The 27,276-nt window shown below is 41.3% G+C and overlaps 2 protein-coding genes across 5 annotated transcripts in view; both read right to left on the minus strand.

Annotated features, from left to right (window-relative positions):
• LOC100136307 (atrial natriuretic peptide receptor 2) overlaps window positions 1–19,789 on the minus strand; it is a 47,308-nt gene extending 27,519 nt beyond the window's left edge. The window contains exons 1-7 of the mRNA XM_021590867.2: window positions 18,444–19,789; window positions 13,897–14,078; window positions 9,202–9,315; window positions 8,768–8,903; window positions 8,534–8,628; window positions 6,667–6,802; window positions 2,308–2,392 (exon numbers count right to left, since the gene is read on the minus strand). Coding sequence (XP_021446542.1) covers window positions 2,308–2,392; window positions 6,667–6,802; window positions 8,534–8,628; window positions 8,768–8,903; window positions 9,202–9,315; window positions 13,897–14,078; window positions 18,444–19,146 — 1,451 coding nt within the window. The 5' untranslated portion in view covers window positions 19,147–19,789. The remainder of the gene's footprint in view (window positions 1–2,307; window positions 2,393–6,666; window positions 6,803–8,533; window positions 8,629–8,767; window positions 8,904–9,201; window positions 9,316–13,896; window positions 14,079–18,443) is intronic.
• Window positions 13,953–26,791, minus strand: LOC110509772 (anaphase-promoting complex subunit 2). Of its 4 annotated transcripts, none has more exons than XM_036968341.1 (15): window positions 26,272–26,791; window positions 25,756–26,014; window positions 25,322–25,634; window positions 25,056–25,188; window positions 24,598–24,808; window positions 24,303–24,422; window positions 24,024–24,141; window positions 23,646–23,824; window positions 23,346–23,487; window positions 23,066–23,141; window positions 22,258–22,461; window positions 21,999–22,131; window positions 21,632–21,873; window positions 21,245–21,487; window positions 13,953–14,078 (listed from the first exon to the last, which is right to left on the minus strand). In XM_036968341.1, exons 1-14 carry the CDS (start codon window positions 26,347–26,349, stop codon window positions 21,275–21,277), a joined length of 2,421 nt encoding a protein of 806 aa, XP_036824236.1. In that variant the 5' UTR covers window positions 26,350–26,791; the 3' UTR covers window positions 13,953–14,078; window positions 21,245–21,274. The 4 variants fall into 4 exon arrangements, with proteins under 4 accessions (XP_036824236.1, XP_036824235.1, XP_036824234.1 ...); XM_036968340.1 differs by lacking the exon at window positions 13,953–14,078 and adding an exon at window positions 20,418–20,482 and having other exon boundaries at window positions 21,226–21,487; XM_036968339.1 differs by lacking the exon at window positions 13,953–14,078 and adding an exon at window positions 20,422–20,482.
• Between the last annotated feature and the right edge of the window lie 485 nt (window positions 26,792–27,276).

Here is a 27,276-nt window from a genome sequence, read left to right on the forward strand (position 1 = left end):
CTGCTCCAAAACCGCCATAAAAAAGCCAGACTACGGTTTGCAACTGCATATGGGGACAAAGATCGTACTTTTGAAGAAATGTCCTCTGGTCTGATGAAACAAAAATAGAACCGTTTGGCTATAAGGACCATTGTTATGTTTGGAGGAAAAAGGGGGAGGCTTGCAAGCTGAAGAACACCATCCCAACCGTGAAGCACGGGGGTGGCAGCATCATGTTGTGGGGGTGCTCTGCTGCAGGAGGGACTGGTGCAGTTCACAAAATAGATGGCGTCATGAGGTAGGAAAATTATGTGGATATATTGAAGCAACATCTCAAGACATCAGTCAGGAAGTTAAAGCTGGGTCGCAAATGGGTCTTCCAAATGGACAATGACCCCAAGCATACTTCCAAAATTGTGGCAAAATGGCTTAAGGACAACAAAGTCAAGGTATTGGAGTGGCCATCACAAAGCCCTAACTTCAATCCTATAGAAAATTGGTGGGCAGGACTGAAAAAGCGTGTGGAGGCAAAGAGACCTACAAACCTGACTCAGTTACACCAGCTCTGTCAGGAGGAATGGGACAAAATTCACCCAACTTACTGTGGGAAGCTTGTGGAAGATTACACAAAACGTTTGACCCAAGTTAAACAATGTAAAGGCAATGCTACCAAATACTAATTGTGTGTATGTAAACTTCTGACCTACTGGGAATGTGATGAAAGAAATAAAACCTGAAATAAATCATTCTCTCTACTATTATTCTGACATTTCGCATTCTTAAAATAAAGTGGTGATCCTAACTGAACTAAGACAGGAAATTGTTTACGAGGATTAAATGTCAGGAACTGTGAAAAACTGAGTTTAAATGTATTTGGCTAGGGTGTACGTAAACTTCCGACTTCAACTGTACATAAGTATTCCCACCCCTGAGTCAATACTTTGTAGAAGCACCTTTGGCAGCAATTACAGCTGTGAGTCTTTCTGGGAAGTCTCTAAGAGCTTACCACACCTGGATTGCCCATTTTTCTTTTCAACATTCAACTGTTTGTTGATCCTTGCTAAAACAACCTTTTTCGGTCTTGGTATAGATTTTCAAGCAGATTCAAGTCAAAACTGTAACTTTAGGTTATTGTCCTGCTGAAAGTTAAATTAATCTCCCGGTGTCTGGTGGAAAGCAGACTGAACCAGGGTTTCCTCTAGGATTTTGCCTGTGCTTAGCAACATTCAGTTTATTTTTTATCCTGAAAAACTACCCAGTCCATACCCATAGCATGATGCAGCCACCACTATGCTTGAAAATATGTTGAGTGGTACTCAATGTGTTGTATTGGATTTGCCTCAAATATAACGCTGTCACATTTTTCACAGTATTAATTTAGTACCTTGTGAACAGGATGCATGTTTTGGAATATTTTTTATTCTGTACAGGCTTCCTTCATTTCACTCTGTCAATTAGGTTTGTATTGTGGAGTAACTACAATGTTGTTGATCCATCCTCAGTTTTCTCCTATCACAGCCAAATTCTTATTTGCAAATGGCGACGCTGGGCCAATTGTGCGCCGCCCTATGGTACTCCCAATCACGGCCGGATGTGATACAGCCTGGATGATTACACTTTGTAACTGTTTTAAATTCACCATTGGCCTCTTGGTGAAATCCCTGAGCGGTCTCCTTTCTCTCCGGCAACTGAGTTAGGAAGGACGCCTGTATCTTTGTAGTGACTGGGTGTATTGACACACCATCCAAAGTGTAATTAATAACTTCACAATGCTTAAAGGTATAGTCAATGTCAAATTTTTATACCTTCTTTGCGAGGCATTGGAAAAACCTCCCTGCTCTGTGTGGTACAATCTGTGTATGAAATGCACTGCTCAACTGAGGGACTTTACAGATAATTGTATGTGTGGGGTACAGAGATTCAAAAATCTATATATAATTTTAAAAACACAATTCCACTTTGACATTATGGGGTATTTGGCCAGTGGCAAAACAATTCTCTATGGAATCCATTTTAAATTCAGGCTGTAACAACAAAATGTGAAAAAAGTGTGAATACTTTCTGAAGGCACTGTATTTAGGCCAGGTAGTGTAACGGAGTTTGCCTTGGCAACTGACATACTTCTGCACCATCAGCTGCTGAGCAGTTGCTCCTGGCAACAGTCATGTCAATTCCATGCTGGCACCTTTGTGTTCCTTATAAATAAATATCTCACTCTCTATCGCTCTCTCTCTCTCCGTCTCTCCGTCCCCTCCCTCCAAGATGAAAGATGTTTATTTCAACTACTCCGTCTTCAGAGCACAAGCCTGCGTGAACAAAACAACTCACCTGTAAATGAGGAAGCTGGAGATTCCAAAAATGATGAGGGCTAAGCCAGACCCAACAGCTACAATCCCCAGCACTGGAAGGTGAGCTGAAAATACAGCGAACCAAATTATGATTTAAAAAACCACAATACATTCCTGAAATAAATATATTCTGTATTTGCACTTTCAGGCACAATATCCACCAGGAACATTTCAACACCCTGAAATTCCTAAAAAATAACTAATTGTACTGCCACACTAGCCTAAATTAAACTCAAACTTGTGGCTTCTTGAAGATATATTCAAACCACCACTTGTTACATCGTATTTTCAAATGTGTCTTTTTCAACCATTCTTCTTTAAGTGACCATCTGTGGGGCGTCATTCCAGTTCCCCTTCAGTCCAACTCGTGCTAATTAAGTCAGAAGGTCATTCCTAAACAAGGCAGGATCCTATTGGTCTCTTAACCTTGTTCACCAGGCATAATGTATAGCAACTAGATTCAGCCGTGGGCCGATTTTCTCTTGAGCGTATGGCCTGGGAGCAGGAACATAATTACTAATCATTTGTAGACTGCAAATTAACCGAAAGAAGCCCAAACAGATAAAATATTTGACTAAAACATAACAATTTCAAACATTATACACAGTATGTGATCATATACAAATGTACATAATATATATATATATATATATATATATATATATATATAAAATGCATGGGAATACTTTGGAACAGATTTCCAAAATTACTTGGAGCTGACTTGCTGTTGTTTTTAGTGTTGTATATAAAAAATAAATGTTTTATTTATTTTTATTCCACTTTTATTTAACCAGGTAGTCTAGTTGAGAACAAGTTCTCATTTACAACTGCGACCTGGCCAAGATGAAGCAAAGCAGTGCGACACAAACAACAACACATGGAATAAACAAGCATACAGTCAATAACACAATAGAAAAAAAATAAAGTCTATATATAGCGTGTGCAAATGGCGTGAGGTGGTAAGGCAATAAATAGGCCATAGTAGCGAAGTAATTACAATTTAGCAAATTAACACTGGAGTGATAGATGATGATGTGCAAGTAGAAATAAGTAGAGGGGGGCAAATAAAATCATGCCAGTTGGGGAACCATGCTGTATATCATCATGCCAGTCTTCCTCCTGTGCCACTGGCAACAGACAGCCAGATTCGTACATCAGATCATTATTTGTGGATGGACTCCACTTGTTGGAGAGATTGGGAGGGTGATGAGAAGCAACACTCATTCGTTATCTATAGATACCATATCACTTCATTGCTGTGGCCTACCTAATTATTCTTTATTATCTAATACATGTACATTTATTCAAAAGAAGTGTTTCTCCTTACACAGTGTTCAAATGTTTCATCTATACATGCCTTCCATGAAAAACCATGTTGCACATGAAATACAGCTGAAGTCGGAAGTTTACATACACCTCAGCCAACTACATTTAAAATCAGTTTTTCACAATTCCTGACATTTAGTCCTAGTAAACAAAATCCCTGTTTTAGGTCAGTTAGGATCACCACTTTATTTTAAGAATGTGAAATGTCAGAATAATAGCAGAGAGAATTATTTATTTAAGCTTTTATTTCTTTCATCACATTCCCAATGGGTCAAAAGTTTACATACACTCAATTAGTATTTGGTAGCATTGCCTTTAAATTGGTTAAATTTGGTCAAACTTTTCAGGTAGCCTTCCACAAGCTTCCCACAATAACTTGGGTGAATTTTGGCCCATTCCTCCTTACAGAGCTGGTGTAACTGAGTCAGGTTTGTAGGCCTCGTTGCTCGCACACGCTTTTTCAGTTGTGCCCACAAATATTCAAAAGGATTGAGGTCAGGGCTTTGTGATGGCCACTCCAATACCTTGACTTTGTTGTCCTTAAGCCATTTTGCCACAACTTTGGAAGTATGCTTGGGGTCATTGTCCATTTGGAAGACCCATTTGCGACCAAGCTTTAACCTCCTGACCGATGTCTTGAGATGTTGCTTCAATATATGCACATAATTTTCCTCTCTCATGACGCCATCTATTTTGTGAAGTGCACTAGTCCCTCCTGCAGCAAAGCACCCCCACAACATGTTTCAGATCAAACTAATTTTATATTACACAAATATAACCCAAGTAAACACAAAATGCAGTTTAAGTGATAATTTGATTTATTAAGGGAAAAAAGCTATCTGAACCTTCATGGCCCTATGTGACAAAGCTGTTAAATCATGAATTTACTGGTGGTTAAATCACATTTTTTGGAAAGCTGAGTTCAATTTCACTATCACACCCAGGCCTGATTACTGCCAGACCTGAAATCACTTAAATAGAACCTGTCTAACAAAATGAAGTAATCCAAATAAATTCAAGAACAGATGAGAAACAAAGTAATTGACATCTATCAGTCTGGAAAGGGTTACAAAGCCATTTCTAAAGCTTTGGGACTCCAGCGAATCACGGTGAGAGCCATTATCCACAAATAGAGAAAATTTGGAACAGTGGTGAACCTTCCCAGGAGTGGCCGGCCTACCAAAATTACCCCAAGAGCGCAGCGACGACTCATCCAAGAGGTCACAAAAGAACCAACAACAACATCTAAAGAACTACAGACCTCACTTGCCTCAGTTAAGGTCAGTGTTCATGACTCAACCATAAGAAAGAGACTGGGCAAAAATGGCATCCATGGCAGAGTTCCAAGGCAAAAACCACTGCTGACCAAAAGGAACATAAAGGCTCATCTCACTTTTGTCAAAAAACATCTTGATGATCCCCAAAACTTTTGGGGAAATATTCTGTGGACTGACGAGACAGTTTTTGGAAGGTGTGCGTCCGTTATATCTGGCGTAAAAGTAACACAGCATTTCAGAAAAAGAACATCATACCAACAGTCAAATATGGTGGTGGTAGTGTGATGGTCTGGGGCTGCTTTGCTGCTTCAGGACCTGGATGACTTGCTGTGACTGATGGAACCATGAATTATGCTCTCTACCAAAAAATCCTGAAGGAGAATGTCCAGCCATCATTTCGTGACCTCAAGCTGAAGCGCACTTGGGTTCTGCAGCAGGGCAATGATCTAAAACACACCAGCAAGTCCACCTCTGAATGGTTAAAAAAAAAAAAAAAAAAAAAAAAAAAAAATGAAGGTTTTGGAGTGGCCTAGTCAAAGTCCGGACTTGAATCCGATTGAGATGCTGTGGCGTGACCTTAAAAAAGGCGGTTCATGCTCGAAAACCCTCCAACGTGGCTGAATTAAAACAATTCTGCAAAGAAGAGTGGGCCAAAATTCCTCCACAGCAATGTGAAAGACTCATTGCCAGTTAACGCAAACGCTTGATTGCAGTTGTTGCTGCTGAGGGTGGCACAACCAGTTATTAGGTTTAGGGGGCAATTACTTTTTCACATAGGGCCATGAAGGTTCGGATAGCTTTTCTCCCTTAATAAATAAAATCATCACTTAACTGCAATTTGTGTTTACTTTGGTTATCTTTGTGTAATATTTAAATTTCTTTGATTAATTTAAACATTTAAGTGTGAGAAATGTAAAAAAAACAACAAAAAAAAATACCTTTTCACAGAACTGTACTTTTGTACCGGTTTCCTCCAGCGTCTTCACAAGGTCCTTTGCTGCTGTTCTGGGATTGATTTGCACTTTTCGCACCAAAGTACATTAATCTCTAGGAGACAGAACGCGTCTCCTTCCTGAGCGGTATGACGGCTGCGTGGTCCCATGGTGTTTATACTTGCATACTATTGTTTGTACAGATGAACGTGGTACCTTCAGGCATTTGGAAAATGCTCCCAAGGATGAACCAGATTTTATTTTCTGAGGTCTTGGCTGATTTCTTTTGATTTTCCCATGATGTCAAGCAAAGAGGCACTGAGTTTGAAGGTAGGCCTTGAAATACATTCACAGGTACACCTCCAATTGACTCAAATAAAGTAAATTACCCTATCAGAAGCTTCTAAAGCCATGACATCATTTTCTGGAATTTTCCAAGCTGTTTAAAGGCACAGTCAACTTAGTGTATGTAAACTTCTGACCCACTGGAATTGTGATACAGTGAATTATAGGTTAAATAATCTGTTTGTAAACAATTGTTGGAAAAATGACTTGTGTCATGCACAAAGTAGATGTCCTAACCGACTTGCCAAAACTATAGTTTGTTAACAAGAAATTTGTGGAGTGGTTGAAAAACGAGTTTTAATGACTCCAACCTAAGTGTATGTAAACCTCCAACTTCAATTGTAGCATCAACAAAGACGGTACAACACTACAAATAATTATTCAAACTGCTGTAATACTATATAAGCACCTGACTTAACCATTAAATCACTTGTACAGGAGCCAACCTACTTGACCTACCATCAATGCAGATAGGCTCATCAGAAGAGAAGACGCACGGTGGGTTATCCAGAGGTGGGCTCCCTTTGGGCCAATGAATCCTCTCCGTTGAGGACCAGATGATCTCTTTGTTAGTTCCATTGTAATGGGCCACAAGCTGCAAAACACCAAGGAAAAGTTTTTGCTTTGTTTACAAACTCGATTCCCAAATGATACATTCAGAGGGATGAATAAGAGGCATGTTACATAATCAAAAGGAGCCCTTTTTCTCACACTTCCAATAAATATCACACCGCAGAGTATTATGAAAACGAGAGCCTGTTTAAATTTCACAGTAGCATTAAAGCTGCATATTAAAATAGCTGCTACTCTCCTTCAATGCCTTTAAAACATGAAAGCCCATCAGTGAAGAATGCAAAAGTTTGGCCTGAATGTTTTGGGGGCATGCCCATAATAAATAACCATATGACTAAAATGTGAAACATTAAAATATGCTCATGTATAAAGCAGGACAGGGTATCGTTGACTTACTGGTCCTTCTCAGACAAATTGGTAGTTTTGAAAAGGTTGTCTGAGAAACGGTGTTCTTTCATCTCAGGCGGCGGGAGCTTTATTGTTTGATGATATGGCATTTGCCAGCCCTGTTAATAGCTTCCCTTGTTACAGAAGGGCATTGTGAAACATGACTCCAGTGTCTCTAACCAGCTGCTGGAGAATGTCAATATAGCCTGCCTCCCTTGTGGAGGGCCAGACAGGCATGTTGGGCTGGGTCCTCCCTGCTACTCAGTCTGTGAAGGAGAAGGGCAGCCCCACTGAGAGGGCCACAAGAACTATGCAGGTTGTACAAGTTTGTTGAGGAGCAGGGGGGCCATTCAACTCAACCAGTCATCAATGGCTTCAATAGCTGCTGGTTTCAATAGAACCGTGTCTTTCGAATCAGTGATTTATTCACATCAAGGAGTTTTAGTTAGGTTAGTGGACTCTGATCAATTACCCAACTTATCAGTAAGAGTAATGACCCCAGAATATCTCCCAAACAGTAATAGCCTTTAGTCTTTGCATGATGTTGAACATTTGCTTTTAAATACATTGATGGCAAATTGGCAATGCACAAGCAAAGCATTGGGTTTTCAGCTCCCCAATTCAGTATGCGGAGAGTAGTTGAGGGAAATTCTTGTTACAGTAATTACAGAAAACTAACATCTGGAACGGATTAGATCGGTCCCCCGAAAGTACTGCTCTCACTCACTGTTGTTATTTATTCTCACCGTGTTTACTATTGAGATCCATTTTAAAATCATAAAGTGCACAAATTGATATTTTGACAACAGATATTTTTGTAGTTTAGAAATATACATTTCTATTGAAATGTTGGCTACAGCAATTGACAATAAATAAACAAGAGGCTTTAAAAGAATAGCTCTGCATCCATCTCCACTGTGGGATATTGTAAAAGCAGGAATTTGAAAATGAACACTGTTATTGAATGTTTACATAGGAAAACACATTGATACTGCCAAGTGTTTACTTGGGGAACTCAAGGATTCTCTTGAAAGTCACACTCAAAACGAACCTGAAAGTACCTTCGTCATAGTGAACGTATGGCCACTCATCAGAACATATTTGCATAAAGTATAAAATAATGGTGCACTGTCTACCACTATGGTAAATTAGCAACAAATTGTGTAATGTTGATAAACGATTGGTCCTTTTTGGAATAATAATAACTGTCATGACTTTAAAGTGACTGTAAAGTTAACTTGCCTGAAAGACAAAATAGCAAGTTGTGTCTTTTTGTGAGAGGCTTCTAAAATAGCAAAGCTTTAGATGTCTTGCCTAATTAAATAAAGGTCAAAGAAATAGATCTACCTGCAGAAGTAACACTTACCCCATACTCTCCAGATTCCTGGTTTGTCATTGCCCAGAGGTTGAAATCAGTGTTCCTAGCATTGTTTTTGTCTGTGGTCACAAGTCCTGTAACCCCTTAAAACACAAAAAATCTTCACATTTAGACTTTTCAAATCAGTCATAATGCAAAAATAGGTTTCCTACCCAACTGACACAAAAAGGATGATTGCAAAGTCAACTAAAAGCAGCACCATTATCAACTCATAATATTCACCCCAAAATCGCAGGTTTTGCATCCTCTGTGTGATGTTGATTCCATCGCTCTGGGAGCCCCCCTCCGCCAGCGTCTCCTCCAAGGCCTTAGCATACATCACAAAGCCATCATAGAAGCAGCCAGCGATGAAATCCATCTGAAAGAAATGGAGGTCTGTACATTAGCCAGCAAGAGAGTAGTCTTCATAATCTTCATTCACAAATGCAGCTTTTGTTTACTATTTGCATGGAATTATGTTTTGACCCTAATGTGCATGGCTCTACTCCCTTTCTATCTCGATTTAAATATCTGGTTGAGCCCAGTTAGATGCCAAAACGCCATTAATCTTCACAAAGAAGGAGTCGAGTGTTTAATGAATCAAAGAAATCCATTAATTACTATGTATAAATGATTATAGCAGTGGCTGAGATGTGGCAGGATTTCACACAACTTACCAGAGAGGGTTCTATGTTCACATCAAAGTCCTTCTGGGCTCTAATGTGGAGCTCATCTTGGAACTCTTTATACTCTGGATTATCAGGCTCCCTGTATGTTATTACCAACACAGACTGGAAGAAAGAGAGAGACAACATTGAGAAAGTGGAACATTACTGGGGAATTACACCCAGAGCATCATAAACATGTACCAACTATGACAGATTTATAATCATGGCATGCAGACGGATTTCCTACTGGGTGGAAATGTAAATTATACAATTGTAATTCCAAAATGCTTTGAAGTAGGATTACAAATGAGCAGATGTATCCTGTTTTATAATCTAAACAGTCTAATGAACAGTCCCTTGTGAGTAAACGGCAACAACATTTATGGTGAAGAATGCACAATTAGCTGTGTCCAAATGCACTTAAACGCATGGACATGTCTTGAAGACTAGGGTGAAAACGTTAAAAACCAAACAAACAGCTGTGGTAACTATATACAGTGCCTTGCGAAAGTATTCGGCCCCCTTGAACTTTGCGACCTTTTGCCACATTTCAGGCTTCAAACATAAAGATATAAAACTGTATTTTTTTGTGAAGAATCAACAACAAGTGGGACACAATCATGAAGTGGAACGACATTTATTGGATATTTCAAACTTTTTAAACAAATCAAAGACTGAAAAATTGGGCGTGCAAAATTATTCAGCCCCTTTACTTTCAGTGCAGCAAACTCTCTCCAGAAGTTCAGTGAGGATCTCTGAATGATCCAATGTTGACCTAAATGACAAATGATGATAAATACAATCCAACTGTGTGTAATCAAGTCTCCGTATAAATGCACCTGCACTGTGATAGTCTCAGAGGTCCGTTAAAAGCGCAGAGAGCATCATGAAGAACAAGGCAAACACACCAGGCAGGTCCGAGATACTGTTGTGAAGAAGTTTAAAGCCGGATTTGGATACAAAAAGATTTCCCAAGCTTTAAACATCCCAAGGAGCACTGTGCAAGCGATAATATTGAAATGGAAGGAGTATCAGACCACTGCAAATCTACCAAGACCTGGCCGTCCCTCTAAACTTTCAGCTCATACAAGGAGAAGACTGATCAGAGATGCAGCCAAGAGGCCCATGATCACTCTGGATGAACTGCAGAGATCTACAGCTGAGGTGGGAGACTCTGTCCATAGGACAACAATCAGTCGTATATTGCACAAATCTGGCCTTTATGGAAGAGTGGCAAGAAGAAAGCCATTTCTTAAAGATATCCATAAAAAGTGTTGTTTAAAGTTTGCCACAAGCCACCTGGGAGACACACCAAACATGTGGAAGAAGGTGCTCTGGTCAGATGAAACCAAAATTGAACTTTTTGGTAACAATGCAAAACGTTATGTTTGGCGTAAAACAACACAGCTCATCACCCTGAACACACCATCCCTACTGTCAAACATGGTGGTGGCAGCATCATGGTTTGGGCCTGCTTTTCTTCAGCAGGGACAGGGAAGATGGTTAAAATTGATGGGAAGATGGATGGAGCCAAATACAGGACCATTCTGGAAGAAAACCTGATGGAGTCTGCAAAAGACCTGAGACTGGGACGGAGTTTTGTCTTCCAACAAGACAATGATCCAAAACATAAAGCAAAATCTACAATGGAATGGTTCAAAAATAAACATATCCAGGTGTTAGAATGGCCAAGTCAAAGTCCAGACCTGAATCCAATCGAGAATCTGTGGAAAGAACTGAAAACTGCTGTTCACAAATGCTCTCCATCCAACCTCACTGAGCTCGAGCTGTTTTGCAAGGAGGAATGGGAAAAAATGTCAGTCTCTCGATGTGCAAAACTGATAGAGACATACCCCAAGCGACTTACAGCTGTAATCGCAGCAAAAGGTGGCGCTACAAAGTATTAACTTAAGGGGGCTGAATAATTTTGCACGCCCAATTTTTCAGTTTTTGATTTGTTAAAAAAGTTTGAAATATCCAATAAATGTCGTTCCACTTCATGATTGTGTCCCACTTGTTGTTGATTCTTCACAAAAAAATACAGTTTTATATCTTTATGTTTGAAGCCTGAAATGTGGCAAAAGGTCGCAAAGTTCAAGGGGGCCGAATACTTTCGCAAGGCACTGTATATTGCTTATGTTATATTTAATTTTCTATTTGCACGACTTGTTACAAATTGCTATTAGACCACAGTTGTTTAATTAATTCTGTTTGGATGGAGGCATATTGTTTGGATGGAAAAGCACCGCTTCGGCCTAAGATTTAATATATGGTCATCATTTGAGTTTTGACTTGGACTTTGCCTTGTTATTACTGATACAAGCTAAATCTGTCTGAATGGTCAGATTCAGTAATGATATACAATCGACAAGTAACTTCCAAACGCAATCCACGTTCGATGAGCTGCATATTGCCATAAATCCTTTTACTGCTTGTAGTCAAATGAAGATGTTGTATAATCAGTAAAACAGGGCCAAAATCGTATATGTTACAAGGTAGAAGTATATCACGAGCAGAGGCATCAATTTGAACTAAGTATTAGGTCTCAACAAAGTGCTTTATGAAGAGCTTATCTATCTCCATCTAAGTGCCTTCATATTGTGTCTGTTATATCTAGCCTTTCTATTGTAACGCTTCAGAAAAAAATACTAGCAATAACCTGACAACAGCACACACTATTTCAAATCAAATCAAATCACACTATTTCAGTCAAGTTAATAAGCTTAACTTGTCTTTATCAATCCAAAGCCATTTGTAGCGCCTTTCATTAGGAGTTCTACGCCGGAATGTCTAATACTAAGTGCAGCGAAATCAGTGACATTTAACGACCAAATTGGAAGAGAAGCATCTGTACCCCCCCCTCCCCCCCACTTACTTATTTCTCAACACATCAACATGCAGGACTAAGTGGCTTTTAGCTGAAAACACATGCTCTCCTTTATTAACTCCATCCAATCATTAGTCCTCTGAGCAGAGACAGATTCTTGCCTGCCGAGTCAGAACCGTTATGAAGTTCGTTATCATGTTGATCAGAGAAGCGCGTTCATTTGACATAACTGTGATTCAAATAAAAGCTTTGTCCATCTGCACAATGCAATTTCCATTTGACTTTTGTGGGAAAAAGCATTGTTATCATAGGCAAAGGTCAGTTATGATTTGATAGGATGACTAATGCAGTGAGAGGCTGGTTTAGGGAACGTTTTGGGGTTAGATTGAGAGGATGCCTTGTAGGCCTACTGTAGAGAGAGGGACATGGTTCTCGTTAGCATCCTCATTAGGTTATGAACAATGAACCATAATTGTCCCAAGCTGGTTGTCAATGGCTGGTGACAAACATGCCTGGAAAACATCTCCAACTCTGACGAACAAAAACATGCATTGTAAACAAATACAAATATGCATGAGGTACAAACATCCTAAACGTTTTATAATAAAACTTGACAGCAGTGCTGAGCGATTAGTGTTTTTTGAAGTTGGTTTGGGTTAGATTATTAGAAATTAATCACGTTTTCAAACATTTTTTAAACATTAAATGCATTATGAAATAATGACAATTATTTGTTAGCTTTTTAATGGAAATTCCAAAGCAAAAACCTTGAAAATATTCCATTGTCTCCATCAGGTCCGCACATCAACAGAAAAATAGGAAGTTACTATGAAATAAAAAAAAACATTTTATTGTGTATATTAATGAATTTTTATTTGATTACTTTATTATTTTTTATTCCTTAGGTCATCATCACATCTCTGCTCAGGCACTAGCAGCCAGACAACATTCTATGTGCTCCCCCATACTGTCTTTAGTCATCCTATTTAGTAAGGCTAACCTGCCTACATATGCTGCAAAGCTGTCTGATGAACTAATTGTACTTCTTCAAAGTAAATAATGCATACTTTCACGCACTCTCTCTAGCCCTCTTTTGGTTGTCTTGTGTACATTCCTTTCTCATGCGGTCTGTGTGTATCTAACCTAACATACCAGGTGTAAAAGTGTATCCATCTCGGTCAGAGCTGTAAAAAACAGGCACAATGGATTATGGTCATTGTAGTTAATTACCACGTTCTTGCTCTGAATTAGGTTGAATCTTTGCTTAATGAAAACTAGAACTCCCTTCAGCCCAGTGCCCCACATAGTTATTGGCATGATTTCTCTCATTAATTATTTGATTTCTCTCTGAAGAAACGGTGCATTGGGCTCACAAAAAAAGAAAATTCACTAAATGGAATTCAAGTAATTGAACCGATGTCGCTCGGTTCAAATTAAATGTTGGTTAATCGCTCAGCACTACTTTACAGTAATTCATACTCGTCGGTAAACCTTCAATCAACTTGGTGAACTTTGTGTTCCCTTTGATACAGGTTCAGTTGGAACAGAGGGATGTGGAATGATACTGTTGATGGACAGGCTTGTGATGCACACACAAAGTAGAGGCTTTGAATTGAATTTCCTCAGTGAGAGACATCCATTTCACAGGCCAAATGGCAGTTTCAGACTAGTAAACTTGTCTGGTTCCAATGACCGGAGGGGAAAGGCATTGACAGTTCAACATCAAATTAGGGACAGAGTATTTGGACACAATTACTAAAAAAGGTTTCTGTGATAAATTAAATTAGCAAAACGTAATGAATGAAAGGGAACAATGGCAGGAATATTTATCTGTCTCCATGTCTCTATCTGTCCAACTCTCTGTCTGTGCAGTTTACCTTGAAGACCTTGATGGGATCAATCCAGAGGCTGTCGTTGTTCAGCCAGGGTTTGCGCTCCGTTAGGCTTTCCGCAAACACATCCAGATAGAAGATGGCGTAGTTCTCAGGGTCTGGGATCTCACTCTGGAAAAGCTTCATGATACTCAGAAACGTGTCCGGAGGCCCACAGATATACACAACTGTAGGGAAGACAAAAACACAACACAAAGGTTTCTTATCACTCTTTATAGGAATTATGTTAGCACTATTCAGTGAAATTGCTCCTCTTATCATTGTTAGACTAGATTTAGATATGAACCATAGATATGAAATCAATCCAAATCTCTAACTTTTGGGAAATGCAGTTATGAGGAAGCATGTGTAGGTATTTAGGGGGAGTGTACATGTGTGTTTACAGGGTGTAAAGCTGTCTGTGCTGTTCGCCTGTCTACATTACACAATCCCATTCTGTTTGCATTCCGTCTACTCCATGGACAGCATGTCTGTAGGCATTATTTCCATTCACTGCATGTCAGAGTGACTTCTGCCAGGTCTAAGACAGTCCTCCCAGTTAGCAGACATTTCCTAAAGTGTTAGACCAAAGTCGGCACAGAACACCGCTCAGACCTCAACTCTCATCTCTTCCAAAACAGCTCACAAGGAGCCATGCCAAGTAGTCCTGCTGTCTCCTGGACATCGTCCAAAACAAATGTACAAAAAGGCAAGGAAAAAGTCCTCCTGTGTTGTAGAAATCATAAGGATCTGCCTGGGCTTAAGTTAATACAAAGCACTTCAAATTGTTTGGTACATTTTATTTCACTTCGTGGCAGACAAAGATGGCAAACAACCAACCTCGTCTTCATTTATAATGACTAGTACAAGGCTGCATTCTCTCCCATGACTCACACAACATCTACATGCAGAGAAGGATAATGCTGCACTATTCAACACATCCCTATACAATGAATACATTCAATTTCAGTATTTTTTTCTCTCCAGGTGAGACGCTTGAAAAAAGACCAATAAAACAGTCTTTACAAAATTGCATCTTTAGAATGTAGTCAACTTTCGTGTTTATCTTACTTAGTGTTATATAAATATGACAGAGTATTTTTAGACATACATATGACCTATGAGATCATGTTAGCATTATGGTATAACCATTATGGTATCATGTTAGAGGGACTTTAATAACTCTTGTAAGAGGACTTGTATACTGTACACCTTAATCGCATGTCTTTGTTCTCTTCCAGGAAGATAGTACACAACTACATAAGGTCAGCCATGAGAGGTGACTGTATAGTTCCCCTAAGGAAAAGCACCTTTAGTAATTCTGCATTCTCTGTGAGAGCTTCCCATGTCTGGAATACACTGCCATCAGACACACATAACTGCACCACATATCACACTTTCACAAAATGCTTGAAGACATGGCTAAAGGTCAATCAGATTTGTGAACATGGTCCCTAGCTGTGTGTTGCCGCTTTCCATGTTGTCTGTTGTCTGTAGCTTGTGAGGTGTGGAAACACTTTGTTGCTTTTATGAATTTTGTCTTGCTGCTTTTTGTTTTATGTTGCTCTGTCTGTATGCTACGTCTTGCTTGTCCTATGTTGCTCTGTCTGTATGCTATGTCTTGCTTGTCCTATGTTGCTATGTCTTGCTTGTTCTATGCTGCTATTGTCTATATTGTAATTGTTTTTAATAACCTGCCCAGGGACTGCGGTTGAAAATTAGCCGGCTGGCTAAAACCGGCACTTTTACTGAAACGTTGATTAATGTGCACTGTCCCTGTAAAAATAAAAAATAAACTCAAACTCAACTCAACTTTCACAAACACATTTCCAACTATGAGGAAACTCACTTTGTGTTTGTAGTGAGGGGTCTATACTTTACCTTCGCTCCATTATGTGGGCACCTGTGTTAGCACTCATGTAGCTTTTCAAATCTACAACAAAATATTCACATATGTACCTCCACAAAAAAGAAAACATAGCTTGATGTATTCTTCCTTTCAGCCATGTGGCATTTCCTTTCTCTGTATGTATGCTTTCTGTAGTCTGACAAGCATCAAGTGGTGAGCTTTTCCAGGGGCAACCTGGTGGGATTTTAAAACATAATTGGCTTCATATTAAGTCTAGGAGTTAAGGTTTGTCCATTTGAAGCAGGTAAATGTGTTTTTTTCCATGAACAAAGGTCATTCCGTTTTCCAATAATTAGACCGGTTTCCCATCAGAAGACAAAATAGGAAGGACTGTGTTGAAGTGCATCAATTCACATCTGTACCTGACAACAAGAGGCTGAAAAAAAACAATTGAACTCAAAACTAGACATTATTGCCAAGCCGACTAAAAAGGAGAGACCACACAGTTGAGGTAAAGGTTGACAGCCCAGGGGTTATCTGTTGGTGATCTCATCGGGATAAAAGTGAGTGGAATGTCGAGCCAGAACTCCAAGCCTGGACAAGCCCAGACAAAACCATTCACTTCTGTGACCCCAAGCTCACCATGGGCGTGCCTATAATTCGGCTAAGAGGTTTGGCAGCGTTCAAAGTGCCTGTTCCTGATATAACATCAGTTTGGTACCCCCATATGCAGTGTTTTTAATCATCTTACTGCTGGAAAAAACATTTCAAGTGGATAAACCCAGTCATTTACATGAGTCACTCATCGGCCACACAGTCCCATCTGTGCTATGTTGTTTAGTGCAGAGTCACTCTATAATGTTTTATCTACTGATTTCTCAATCAGTACCCTGACAATAACTACAAATGAAAACAGTGTGCCAAGAGTAACATTTAGTGGTTAGAGTAATCTTTTGGGGTTATTGAGAACACTGGAGGTCAGTATCTACCCAGAAGATGTGAAAGAGTTCAGTGCCTTTACTTCTTCCAGAAGCACTTAAAAATCAACAGAGCATTAGATGTTTCCAACAAACAGAACATTTCTGGGCCAAAGTACACATCAAATATCACTTGCCTGCTTCAGAACATTGAACATTGATTTTTAGCAGCATTGATGTTTCTCTGTTGAACTTTCATCTACTGGTATTTTATCAATATGTTTATATTACAGTATAATGCTAAGGTCCAAGGTGATTTATGCAACCATGTCAGTAGAATGTATCATTAACATTATTCATTCCAATTTTTAAGGATTCCCTGAGTTGCCAACAAATAATCACTGAAAATGTAAAAAGCTACCAATTCTTGAAATCATGTGTGAAATCGAGGTTCAAATAAACCCATATTGAAGCCACTCGATCGTGTTGATAAGATAAACAACAAGGAAGATGTTGACGTGAGAGATGACTAACAGAAAGCAAACACACACAAATGACTGGTATCAAACAATTTAACCAATGTCAAGCTTTGATGTGCCAACACAACTGGTCATTTGCCATGTCCAACAATAAATCAGGGAACAGCACTGTCACTTTCATCTGGTCTCATTGTGACCCTCTCTACAGACATTTCTTAACCTAACGACAATATTTTGCTATTTATCACAACATTGAAATAATGTAAATGTACTGTGATGTGTATAGGATATGGTTATCTGAACTAATTAAACGTTTGAATTATTTTACCATTAAAATTATAGTTTTAATAAACATGTAATAACATCCTACAGCAAGCATTACCATGTGTCAATAGGATTTTAGACTAGGTAAATAATCTGAATATATTGAGCTAGCCTACTAATTGTCTAATTCTAAGCATTTCTTATAAATGGCTCTGAAATAAGCAAGACTGTACTGTGGACTCAGATGGCTTACTTTTAAATAGAATGAGCTGCAAATGTAAAAAAATAAAATATGATTGCGAATCAGCATTCCAAGATATTGTAAATTAACATGGGGCCATTGTAATTAATTAACGTCAACAATACATACATAATATTTACAACAATAATTTACATTTCAGGTTAAAATGTCTGTCTACTAAATTGGAATATATGTGATAAATAAAATGCATGCAGGGACCCTTGAAAAAGAGAAGAAAGAACCCACGAGCCCATCACAGAGAGAGAGACAGGCACACACTTATTTTTCTTCAAAAAATACGCAGGTGGACAAGAGCAATAAACCAGTGGTCTGGTCACACACGGTGGTGCATAAAAGTGTATTCTTTCTCGTCTACCTGTTATTTTAGATAAGAATGGCAAGAACAGGTTTAAAATCCACTGTAGGCCCATGTCAAAACCAAGAACTCAAAACTAAATATTATTGTTGGCTAATATGCTTACCTATCACCAACACCAAGTTCACTATGCTAGTTAAAGGCCCAACTAGTATCTCATTATTGTCGAGACAATGTTGCATGCATTTTGGAAATCTGATCAGATTCTTGGAGCTAGGCTATTATGAAAACATCTACATTTCCATATGGCACAGGTGGTCAAAAAGCACATTTTTGTTTTCATGACTTTTTACAATATAGCCAATTTTGACATTGCAGCTGGCCTAGTTTAGGGGAAATTACTCAGTTCTGCCTCCAGGACCAGACTCGTGACAATACAAGTCAACCTGCTATCGCACATGTGTAAATAGCCAACTAATAGACTTACTTCTTCCGTGGTCTTTCATGAAAGTAATGATTTCTTTATAATAGCTTGGTGAGTCTTCATATGGAAAGGCACCAACTGTGACATTTTCATCCTTCAAATTTAGGTAAATTCCTTCAGAGAGGAAGTAGTGAGGTCGGTCATCTTTTTTCAAATCGTGGAAAATCAGAATGGCACGAGAGGTCCAATTATAGTGCGCGTGAATAATGTTTGCAAAGTCTCCCAGTTTGGTGGTCGAGGGTCCGGTGCGAACAATCGTATTGTACTCGTCCCCTTTATCAAACCCATATGCAGTTCCTCCCGCAGTTATCAATGGGAGTTTCCAATGGGATGCAAATCTTCCAACTGAGGCCACTGAATACACGCAACCTGGTCCAAAGAAAGCATCTGGTTTATTATAAAGTTTGGTGTCCACGGCGATAATCTGTGCCTTATTTTCTGCGCAGACACCGGTTGAATCCTCCGTGCTGAAATTCAAGAGTTGAATAGAGTGGCCCTTGAGAAGTCCGTGCTTCTTCTGGAGATTCTCGTTCGCCATAAGAATTGCTGGGAAAACCCGAGGCAAAGCCCATGGATACTTGTGGTAATTATCGGGAAGCATCACCGCAACTGTGATATTATTTTCCATATTCATTCGACACCTGGATATGAGAGAATATGTGAATAACACAAATAAACAATATCCAAGTTCCGTTTTATATCCCATTGCTCAAATTTGACGTTAAATAAATCCAAGAAAACGGACCTCGTGAGTTCACCTGGGAAGTGGTAAAACGCCTTACTGTCCTGAAACCGAACCATATGGTACTCTATTGAAATGCAATTTCAGTCAAAATAATAAATGCTTAGGTAATCCATGTGTAATTTATCCTCTATAATTTTGTTCTAATTGTTCTCCAGCAGCGTGATTCCATGAGTTGTTCACTTCGGTGCACTAATTGTTCTCTAGCAGCGTGATTCCGGGAGTTGTTCACTTCGGTGCAGTTTTCGGACTGATGTTCCTCAACTCCCCCCTCAAAGTGTGATAACATCCATCCATATGACTATAATCACTGCAACCTTCAGTACACCCCCCCACACGTGATATCACAGGTCCGAGAAAGACAGGGATGAGGCGCCCCCTGCCTGCTGTCACAGTTCTTCAATCTTGGTCCTGGAGACCCACATGGTGTGCAAGCTTTTGTTCAGCCACAGCACTAACAGAACGGATTCAACTACCATTGAATCAGGTGTGAGTACTGGGGGCTGGAACAAAAAACTGCACACCATGTGGGTCTCTAGGACCAGGAAAATAGATAATCAGTTAAATATAAACTGGCTTGGACAATAATCTGAAAGACAATTTAGCAGTTGTGTTGAAGTAGTACACATGACAAACTCCGATGCCGAATTTGATATACACAAATCTAAGATTCCACAATGATCCACTAGAGGTCAGGAGTTCCTCACAGGACTTCATTTCAGCAAGCTCTACTACATCAAATCAAATGTATTTATATAGCCCTTCTTACATCAGCTGATATCTCAAAGTGCTGTACAGAAACCCAGCCTAAAACCCCAAACAGCAAGCAATGCAGGTGTAGAAGCACGGTGGCTAGGAAAAACTCCCTAGAAAGGCCAAAACCTAGGAAAAAACCTAGAGAGGAACCAGGCTATGAGGGGTGGCCAGTCCTCTTCTAGCTGTGCCGGGTGGAGATTATAACAGAACATGGCCAAGATGTTCAAATGTTCATAAATGACCAGCAAGGTCAAATAATAATAATCACAGTAGTTGTCGAGGGTGCAGCAAGTCAGCACCTCAGGAGTAAATGTCAGTTGGCTTTTCATAGCCAATCATTAAGAGTATCTCTACCGCTCCTGCTCTCTCTAGAGAGTTGAAAACAGCAGGTCTGGGACAGTTAGCATATCCGGTGAACAGGTCAGGGTTCCATAGCTACAGGCAGAACAGTTGAAACTGGAGCAGCAGCACGGCCAGGTGGACTGGGGACAGCAAGGAGTCATCATGCCAGGTAGTCCTGAGGCATGGTCCTAGAGCTCAGGTCCTCCGAGAGAGAGAAAGAAAGAGAGAATTAGAGAGAGCATACTTAAATTCACACACAACACCGGATAAGACAGGAGAAGTACTCCAGATATAACAAACTAACCTTAGCCCCCCGACACATAAACTACTGCAGCATAAATACTGGAGGCTGAGACAGGAGGGGTCAGGAGACACTGTGGCCCCATCCGATGATACCCCCGGACAGGGCCAAACAGGAAGGATATAACCCCACCCACTTTGCCAAAGCAGAGCCCCCACACCACTAGAGGGATATCTTCAACCACCAACCTACCATCCTGAGACAAGGCCGAGTATAGCCCACAAAGATCTCCGCCACAGCACAACCCAAGGGGGGGCGCCAACCCAGACAGGAAGATCACATCAGTGACTCAACCCACTCAAGTGAGTTGAGTAATAATCAATGTTTTATTAGCTCAGGCAATTGTAATGTTTTCATAAGGGAACCCCAAATGACAAAGTCCAAACACATGTCAATTCAATATGTCCCCAAAAGTCATGACAAGCAGTCCGAAACAAAGTCAAGCAACCTGGATGATCAACAATAAAGAGAGAATAATTGGTTCATGCTCATTATAGCCATTTGTATTGTAAGACATCGTAATCAGCACAATGCTTGGCACTTTCAGTTGCCTTCCAAACCTTTTCCTGAACAGGTTAATCTTGGAAACTGTAGCCTCTGACTGCAATGCTGCATCATATACATTTAGAAAACAAATCAGATACCTCCGTTTTTCAGTTCTACCTCTTTCCTCCTCCTCATCTCCTCTCCCCATCAGTTGGTGGACTTTGGCAGTCTGTAGACACCTGCGGACACGATGAGCTGATGGTCTCGCACTTTCCTCTGCAGGAAGGCCTGCAGCTCATTCACGTCCATCTCTGTGACAACGGGTCCCGTGGCAACGAACATCCGGAGCATGGAGTGGATGCGCTCCAGGGTCATGGTCTCCAGGTTGGTCAGCATAGCCTGGATGTAGGCCCAGAACAACTGCACAAAGAGGAGAGAGAACCTGTGCTGTTAGGGATAGCTTGATTTGTATTTGACAGGAAATGTGTATTTATATTTTAATTACATGCCTCCAATGTGTGTGTGTGTTTGTGTGTGTGTCTGCGTGTGTGTCCGCCTGCATACCTGTAGTTTCTCTTCCCTCTGTTCTGAATGGGTGGTGGTATTGGAGTCTCCCTCCTCGTCGCTGTCGATCAGCATCTCCCCTCTCTCAGGTTTCTCCCGGGACGAGCCGGTCTCCAGGATAGAGTAGTGTCCCCCAGCCTCCTCCTTCAGGACCCCCTGCTGCTGCCACAGAGCCAGCTTCCTTCTCGCCACCTCCTGCGGCACCCCCAGGACCCCACTCAGCTCCTCCAGAGTCCACGAGCCTTCAGGAGAGAGAGATAGAGAGAGAGACAGATAGATGGCAAAAGTTAACCGTAGTTACTCATACAATGTCTGTATACAATGATAAGTTGCACAAAAGGCAGCCTGTGACGGCCAGAGTTCTGACTTTTGTCCTGGAAGTGCAGGATGATGGCAGCGTGGATGGGGGACACAGTCAGGTTAGTCAGAGTCCTGTCCTCCAGCTCCACATCTAGTGTCACTGAGCCCAGATGAGGCTTCCAGCTCAGTGTCCTCATCGCCTGGGAAACCATTTGAATTATGGAATTATTTGATATCAAAATGCAATTTCCCTATTCTCTGTTTATAAGGACTTGAGTAAAACAGACACAGACTGGCACCTATGCTACATCTTCATCATCAGGTACCTTGAGTTTCTCATAGCGGTGTGTGTAGGCCTCCATGGCCTGGGAGGCCAGGAGCGGGAGCTCCATCTTCTCCTCCTTCAGCGTGGGCCAGAACTCAGAGGACAGGATCATGGCAGTCAGGGCCATGGGGGGCTGCTCCTCCTCACCTAGCCTGGACTCCTCTTCACGGATGTTGGTGTTGATCCTCCGTGAGTCAGCCACGTCCTGAGAGAGAGAGGAAGAGAGAAAGGGAGAGAGAGAAAGAGAGAGAGAAAGAGAGAAAGAGAGAGAGAAAGAGAGAGAAAGAGAGAGAGAGAAAGAGAGAGAGAGAAAGAGAGAGAGAGAAAGAGAGAAAGAGAGAAAGAGAGAGAGAGAAAGAGAGAGAGAGAAAGAGAGAGAGAGAAAGAGAGAGAGAGAAAGAGAGAGAGAGAAAGAGAGAGAGAGAAAGAGAGAGAGAGAAAGAGAGAGAGAGAAAGAGAGAGAAAGAGAGAGAAAGAAAGAGAGAGAAAGAAAGAGAGAGAAAGAAAGAGAGAGAAAGAAAGAAAGAGAGAGAAAGAGAGAGAGAAAGAGAAAGAAAAAGAGAGAGAAAGAGAAAGAAAAAGCGAGAAAGAGAAAGAGAGAGGCTTTGTCCTAAAGTGTTTCAATGGTCTCTGTTCTTTGTCTTGGTTCGTTAACTTGTGTCTCCATGCCTTATTCTATGAAAAACACTGGTAGGTGAAAGGACTATACATTTTCAAAGATACTAGGAAGTCACTTTGAGAATCATGTTGTCATAGCACATTCTAACATAAATGGTACCTCAAGATTTCAAAGTCACGCCCTGCTTTACCTTCAGCATCACCTCACAGTAGTGCATGTGGGACTCTCCGAATCGCAGCTTGAGTAACTCCACGTTACGTATCTCCCTGGAGGCACATGAGAAAAGTTAATTACTATAAAAATAAAAATATATTATATATATTGATTTAATTTAACCAAAATGTCCACACAGAAATACCAACACCAATATGCACATAATATTAAGAGTGACTGCAAAAAGTTGAGTAATGTACTGTATAGTGCTGAGATACAGATGCTGGTACTAGCTACTGTAAATTAGTGTTGTGTACCTGGCGGTATTGTAGTTGAACTGGTGGAGAAGTCTGTCTGCCAGGACAGTTCTGTACTCATCTATGAAGATCTCTTTACTGCCGTATATGCTGACCAGCAGACTGATGATGTCAGACGAACGCCGCTTGGAGCCCGTCTTGTCTAAAGGGTGAGAAAGAAAGATGAGTGTATTTAGTAAAAGAGACGTGACAGAGAGGTGAAACATGTCTAGTTCAATACAGCAGAAACAGGAAAAAGCAACGGACACAGTTTGTCTAGTCTAGTGTGATGAACTTTGTGGGTCCACTGAGGGTACTGACCTGTGACAGCATCCTTAGGGTCTGGGGTCCATTCCTCTGGGTCGCTGCCCTCGTCCTCACTGTCCTGGGTCTCCAGGGTCACAGGGTCGGCACAGGACAGCTCATTGGCCAGGTCACTGCAGCCCTCCGCATCCCCAGTAAGACTGGCCACTATCTGACGTACCGTGTCCTCCCGCGTCCTGGCAACAAACCACAGACATCACATCAATGTCACGTCAACAACAACACAATATGCTATGGGAGTCAAATCAGTAAGTAAAGAACAATCTTCTCTAACATTTTGCCTCCCAATAAAGGTTTGCTTTGTACATAAATACTCATGAGGGAATAAAATAATAGATAACTAAATAGAGATTACGATAATACACATGCACCCACCTGAGGTACTTGCGGATTGGTTGGCAGGCAACCTGCAGGATGACCATAGATGGGTCCAGCTCCCGTAGGGCCTTTATGGCTGAGATGTATACAGTGATGATGTCAGAGGTATGGACTCCTAGAAGCAGAGAAGAATGTTGTTGAGAAGGGATTAACTAACACAAGTCTTATCACTCCAGCTTCTTCTGCAAACCTGTATTTGCAAACAAAACGTAAGTCTTCACATCAAAAAGAGCCAAACACCAATCACTGTTCCTAACCCATCATTGGTTCACTGACCTGGGTGAAGCAGACGGGTCTCAAAGGCTGTCTTAAGGGAGGTGAGGAGCTGCTGCCTCTGATTGGTTCTCTCTAGACAGAATTTGAGGTCCTCAATGGCAGGCTTTGACTCAGGGAAATCTGACAGGGACAGAATGTGAGGGCAGAAGAAATGACAAAACACTTTCTACCTTCTTTCCCCCTTATCAAATCTCTTCCCTATGCCATCGACACCCACAGGTGACAGCTTTATGTTCTTACTCTCTGTTTCATAAACCATCACCCTATCTCCTCTCTCTGTTCCCTAACCCCTCACCTCTAATGATGCTGAAGAGCTCCTCGATCCTCATGTTGACATAGATCCTGCAGAAGAACTGGTGCATGTGACACCTCCAGCGCTGCAGCACGGCGTTGGCTGGCTGGCCCACCTCCCCAGCCCTGCTGCCTGTGCTATTGGGCACCGTACCCAGTCCACCCTCTTCACTGGCAAACACCCTGCTCAACCAGCCTAACACCAGCTCTAGCCACTGGAGAGAGAGAGAGAACAACAGAGGGACTTGAGAAAGTGTTTGTAAGTAAGTGTAAAACAGATAAATGATCACATTTCTGAGATTTGGACTTGGTGTAGTAAATTGTTTCATAGACAAATCATGTTTGGTCAGCAACCTATTCTGTTAAATAATGCAAGCTAGAAAATAATAACTTGTTGATAGGTCATGTCACATTATTATGTTAAGTGGTCCTCTCATAGACAGGCTCTCTAGTATACTGTACCTCCTGAAAGCTGAAGAGGAAAGAGCTCTCGTACTCCCCCCTGCAGTGCTGCTCCATCCGCTGCTCAATCAGTTTGTGTAAGATGGACGTCACTGCCTCTGAACTAACCCGCTCCAATAGCTGCAACCTGGACCTGGAGGGTGGGAAAAGTGGGTAAAGACAGCTGCAGAGACACTACAAACACGGCTGGCACAGATGTAGACAATGGTTGTTCTAGCACAACGTATAGAGCATACAGTGACATGGCCACGCCTCTATTCACTCACAGTATGTGGCTGAGCTCTTGCAGCTGCTCCAGGGCCTCCTGACACCAGCACTGCTGAGTGGGGACAGTGCAGCCCAGACAGACACCCCCATCAGGCCCCCTGACCCCTTCCTCAGCCTCCCCCTTCTGGCTCATGTGCACAGAGAAGGTCCTGCTGTAGAACTCCAGTATTCTCATCTGGAGCACAGCCGAGGGGGAGAACAGTAGAATGGCCCTGATGACGGAAAAGGCCCTCTCCCGGAGACCCCTGGCCCCAGGGCCACACAGACCACCCCGGCCCTCATCCTGCCAGGTACCCAGCCTCTCCAACCCTCCTGTGAAAAGGGACAGAGGGCAATTCTTTTACGCATTTGACAGCATTCTGTTCAGTCAAAATTCCAGTATTAATTAAGGGTGTAGTCAACTGTAACCTGAATGTTTAATGTTGGAACCCACCTAGGAAAGGTTCCAGTCTGTCCAAAAGGGTACGGAAGGCAATGAGTAGGATCCTGGTCCTATCCTTCTCCCCAAGTTCATTCTCTGGCTGCTTCAGTCCAGCCCAAAACTCAGGGGCCACTGCAGTGGTCAAACGCACCTGCAGAGTCTCCAGGAGCCATCCCTCCAGAAACTGACCCAGACCATTTGAGCACAACAGGCTAAGCCCCTCACAGAGAGACCCATCAGACATTGTGTCGTCATTGGACACTGGAGACACCTACAGACAGAGGAAATTGGTCATGTTCTTATAAACAGACACGGACTATGGTTTGTAGGTATATTGATAGATAGATCAACATTGGTCTTAACTAGCTATGTAATTCCTAATATCATGTGAATGTGTTAGCTAGCTACATGTCCAGCAATCAACTACAGTAGCGCAATTGATCTAATTTCATTCTCACATAAAAGGAAGGCAACCTATGTCAACAACACAAGGTACCTTGCGTAGGCAAGTTAGGTCCATCTACTCACCAGAGCTGCAGTTACAGTGTCCCAAGCAGAAGGTAGCCCCTGTGGTACTGAGAATAACCTCTCAGCGGAGTCCATCATCACCACGGTTGGACCAAATTACTCAGCGAGAACCATTCGATTGTGTATTGTCAAAGTTATCGTCTGTGTTATATCACTCATCCATATTAAGGTGTACCTAATATGGCTCATAATACTAACATGTCTCTAATACTAATATGTCTCTGAAGTTATTGCGCTCTCGCGCAAGCCTGTGGCGCATAATACTGACGTATGTGTGGTTGCGGAACTTAAAAAGTGTAAAAGTGTGGCGGAAGTGTACGTGCTATTTTGTTCGTTGGAGAGATTTTGAAGCTACGTGGGTGACGAGAAGGATTTTATTTCGACTGCCTCAGTCTTTACAAATAATAGCCTATTTGTCAACTAGTTAAACCTAGCGCGAGAGAGAGTTAACTGTAGCACAATTGGCTTCAAACTAGTGATGAGAAACCGAAGCATTCGCGTGCTAGTCCAAAATAGGAAACGTCCGACTTGCTAATTGGTTGTACTTATACACGTGCGCGTTTATCCAATTAGCGAGTCAGAAATGTCCGAGTTTCCTCGTTCGGAATAGTATGTCAACGCTGCATTTCACCAAATTGTGCAGAAAATGGCTAATTACTGAGCTTTTTTTAGTGACATCTGCTAGTCAGTAATGAAAAGCATCGTTTGATGTTGAGATACTTTTGGTAATGTAGTGTATGTGGACACCTACTCGTCGAATATCTAATTTCAAAATCATAGGTATTAATTTGGAGTTGGTCCCTCCCTTTGCTGCGACAACAGCCTCCACTCTTCTAGGGAGGCTTTCCACTAGATGTTGGAACTTGCTTCCATTCAGCCATGAGCATTAGTGAGGTCGGGCGATTAGGCCTGGATCGCAGTCCCGTTCCAATTGATCCCAAAGGTGTTTGATGGGGTTGAAGTCAGGGCTCTGTGCAGGCGAGTCAAGTTCTTCCACACCAATCT

The sequence above is a fragment of the Oncorhynchus mykiss genome, chromosome Y, assembly GCF_013265735.2.
Source record: "Oncorhynchus mykiss isolate Arlee chromosome Y, USDA_OmykA_1.1, whole genome shotgun sequence".
Classification (NCBI taxonomy): domain Eukaryota; kingdom Metazoa; phylum Chordata; class Actinopteri; order Salmoniformes; family Salmonidae; genus Oncorhynchus; species Oncorhynchus mykiss.